The sequence below is a fragment of the Trachymyrmex cornetzi genome, unplaced genomic scaffold (genome assembly GCF_001594075.2).
Source record: "Trachymyrmex cornetzi isolate Tcor2-1 unplaced genomic scaffold, Tcor1.1 scaffold299, whole genome shotgun sequence".
In the NCBI taxonomy this organism is placed as follows: Eukaryota; Metazoa; Arthropoda; class Insecta; order Hymenoptera; family Formicidae; genus Trachymyrmex; species Trachymyrmex cornetzi.
This window is the reverse complement of record NW_017297680.1, coordinates 1112149-1115533: the sequence shown is the minus strand read 5'-3', so window position 1 is coordinate 1115533 and position 3385 is coordinate 1112149. Positions and strand designations below refer to the sequence as shown.

General features: G+C 27.3%; 1 protein-coding gene across 1 annotated transcript in view; it reads right to left on the bottom strand.

Moving 5' to 3' along the window:
* LOC108762429 (4-nitrophenylphosphatase) overlaps nt 1–3385 on the bottom strand; it is a 20784-nt gene that overhangs the window by 3256 nt on the left and 14143 nt on the right. The window contains exon 4 of the mRNA XM_018509425.1: nt 2973–3133. Coding sequence (XP_018364927.1) covers nt 2973–3133 — 161 coding nt within the window. The remainder of the gene's footprint in view (nt 1–2972; nt 3134–3385) is intronic.

Here is a 3385-nt window from a genome sequence, read left to right as displayed (position 1 = left end):
GATAGAGAGGACTGCGGTCCCGGGTTCAAAGGGTCCTTGAAACTTAATTTTATTTTTAGTTATAAATTTTATTTTTAATTACACTATCCAATACCATTTGCCTTAACATTCTATAAGTCTTTCCAGTAGATCTCTATATCGAAAAATGTAAATAACATAAAAGTATAAATATAAATAATGTAAAACGCTTATTTTAGCAACTTTGATTTTGAGGTTTTTTTTAAAAACTTAATATAATATGCTACTTTTACTGTCAAAAAAGTTTATCAGAAATTACTTGATAAAATTTAAGGAGCTCTATAAAGCTTGCAGGACCAAATCAGCGGAATCAAATCAGGCTTATCGGAATTTTTAGTACTCATTTGTACTAAATTGTACTATTGTAATGATAATTTTGTACCGTGTGCCATTTCAAAGAAAATTGTGGCGGTGCTAGTTTAATATTAAGCTAGCAGGACCAATTAAAAATAAAAGAAAAATAATATTAAAAATCAATAGGATTGAATTTGTACTGCCAAAACAATTCTATATTATGTATCATTTCCAAGAAAACAGGCGCTGTTAAGGTAGCTCCGTCATGATTTTTTTCGAAATGGCGCACGGTACAAAATTATCATTACTAGTACAATTTAGTACAAAATAAGTATTAAAAATTCCAATAAGTCCTATTTGATTCTGCCGATTTGGTCTTGCTAGTTTTATAGACCTAATTTAAGGCAAACTAAGATCTTATTTGGTCGATTAATGTCATCATTTAAAATATAATTATTTGACTAATTGCACAGTTTAACACTTTTTTGGGACCTGAATAAACAAAGTATTTTTCCATGGATTTTTGTTCGCTGAAAATGAATCCAGCTGTGGAATTGGCCTAACTTGTCAGGCTCCTGAAAAAAATTGAAATTAAATATGCAAAAATTGGCATTTTTGGTCATATGTATTTACCACTTTTTTTGCGGTTAAAGAAAATTTTTTTTTCAATGTCGTTTACGCCACTTTAAAGTATTATCTTTTATTTATAAAATAAATTTATACTTCTCTCTCTCTTACAGTACGATTTATATGCATAATCAGCATATAATAAATCATTAAGTTGAATAAACATTAAAATATGATTATTATCTACTATTTACAAATGTATAAAATGTGTAAGTATATGAACTATAATAATAAGAAATAAATAATTTCACGGGATTGTTAGGGTGTCAAAGTGCGTGATTACGTTCCTGTCCAGTAAAAAAATTTGGAAACATAACTACGTGAAATCTCTGACATTACGCATTGTAATATAATTGTATTGTGATAAATATAAATATATTTTATAGTTATAAGATAGCATTTTGGCACATTTAAACTTTAATTTTTTAGGAATCCTGATGTGTTAGGTTAATTCCGCGGCCGGATTTCTTTTTTCAGCGAATAAAAATCCATCGGAAAACACTTCGTTTATTCAGATCCCCCCAAAAAGGTCCATTTTTGTATAATTGTATTATTTGATAGTTAAATTAAAAATAAAATTCCGTATTTCCAAATTTGTATTACAGTTGCATTTTACGTTCCGCTCTATTTCTGATACTCTGTTACTGTAGTAAGCTAAGATTTGATGTTTAGATATATGTGCACAATTCCGTGCGGAGAACCGCTGTGTGCGTGCGCGTGTGTGTTTACATTTAACAGCCGCGAATTGACAATCGTCACGCACACGACTGGCAGCAATTGTCCGTGCGTAGCACGAAATGATGCATGAACATCCGGGCCTTACTTATTACGTACTAATTATTGTACCACATTAATATATTTTGAATATTTGGTGAGTTGTGTAAAGTATTTCAATCAATTTACTATTTAAAATTGAGTAGACCACTTAGTGGGGCCCAAAACGTTTTAAACAGAAAATTAAACAGAAAATTCGTCGCTTATTCGTGGTAGTTCGTGGTGTTATTTTTTTCTTTTATGTTTTGTAATTCACTTTCTGTATTATATCTTATTTAAAAGAAATATTGTGTATAGGTACATAATTGGATTTTTATATTTTACGATATTTAAACTGCCTAAGCCTAATTTAATTACTAAGGGAAATGTATTACAACTACTCTTTCCAATGACAGGGTCTTCAAAAGGTCATGTTCTCGGATATAAATTTTGAAGTTATGCCACTGTTAAAGTTATAATCTAAGATTATAAAAGATAATTAAGGAAGTGAGCGGAATAAAAGTATAATTATACTTAGGCTCTTTTTTCGGAGATTAGCTTTTTTATATAATATTGATCGTAATAGAGGAGTATTGTACATGTAACTTTTTAAAGACATTACATAAATTCATTTAATGTACTTATTTGTGTATAATAAAAAAGTAGCAAGTTATTTTAAATTTTTTTTAAATGAAGATTTTGTAATTAGGTCTTTATTCCGCCCATCTCTTCAATTGAAAATATAAATCGTCGGCTATTTTTTAAGTATTTATTATTCCTTTATCGTTCTTTGAAAAATATTCAGTATAAATTTTTATGCTTTATTTTGCGTAAGAATAGTCTCATTGTCAGTATGAGGAAAAAAAAATCATGACTTTTTTTTCGCGTCTATTTTAAGACATTCCTATATTAAAATTGCAAATAGGAGACTCGTACTTGTTTGTCATACTTTTTTCTAATACTTTTCTCAACTAATATTTCTTTCAACTATTAATGATTAGTTTTACTATTCATAAATCTTTCAAATAATTTATTTTAATATATTCTCTTTATCCTATTTTATTCTTTGTAAAAAAATTTAAGGTGATATAACAAACCGATTTAAAATTATAATTTCTATTTTCATATAATTGTTATCATTATAGAGTAAATAATTAGCCTCTTAACTTTTTTTTAAATATGTATATATATATATATATATATATATATATAATATTAAGTAATATGAATAAATAATAATGAAGTGATAATCAAAGATTTAATTAAATTAAAACACTTACTGAACTTAAATTTAAACTGATACATTGAGGGCTTTTATAGAAATTTTCTGATGTCTTGCTGCTATTATTTGTTATTAGATATACTTGTTTTCCCAGCTTTTGTAATATCTTTAAAGACTCCGAAGCACCTTCAACTGGTTTATCGACTTGCCATAGGACTCCTGGAGAACATTATTACATTTTGAAAAATTTTTTATTTATTATTTATATAATTTAATTTATTTAATCCGAGAAAATATAGTCACAGATACAGACATGTACATAACAATAATAAAAACCAAGAATTACTGAAGAAGTTACTTTGTAAAACTATTATATTATAATATATACATTGACAAGAACAAAGAACTATTAATTTCGAAACAATATAAAGAATATAGGGTATATAAGGTTGCCGATATCGCACCGGCTCC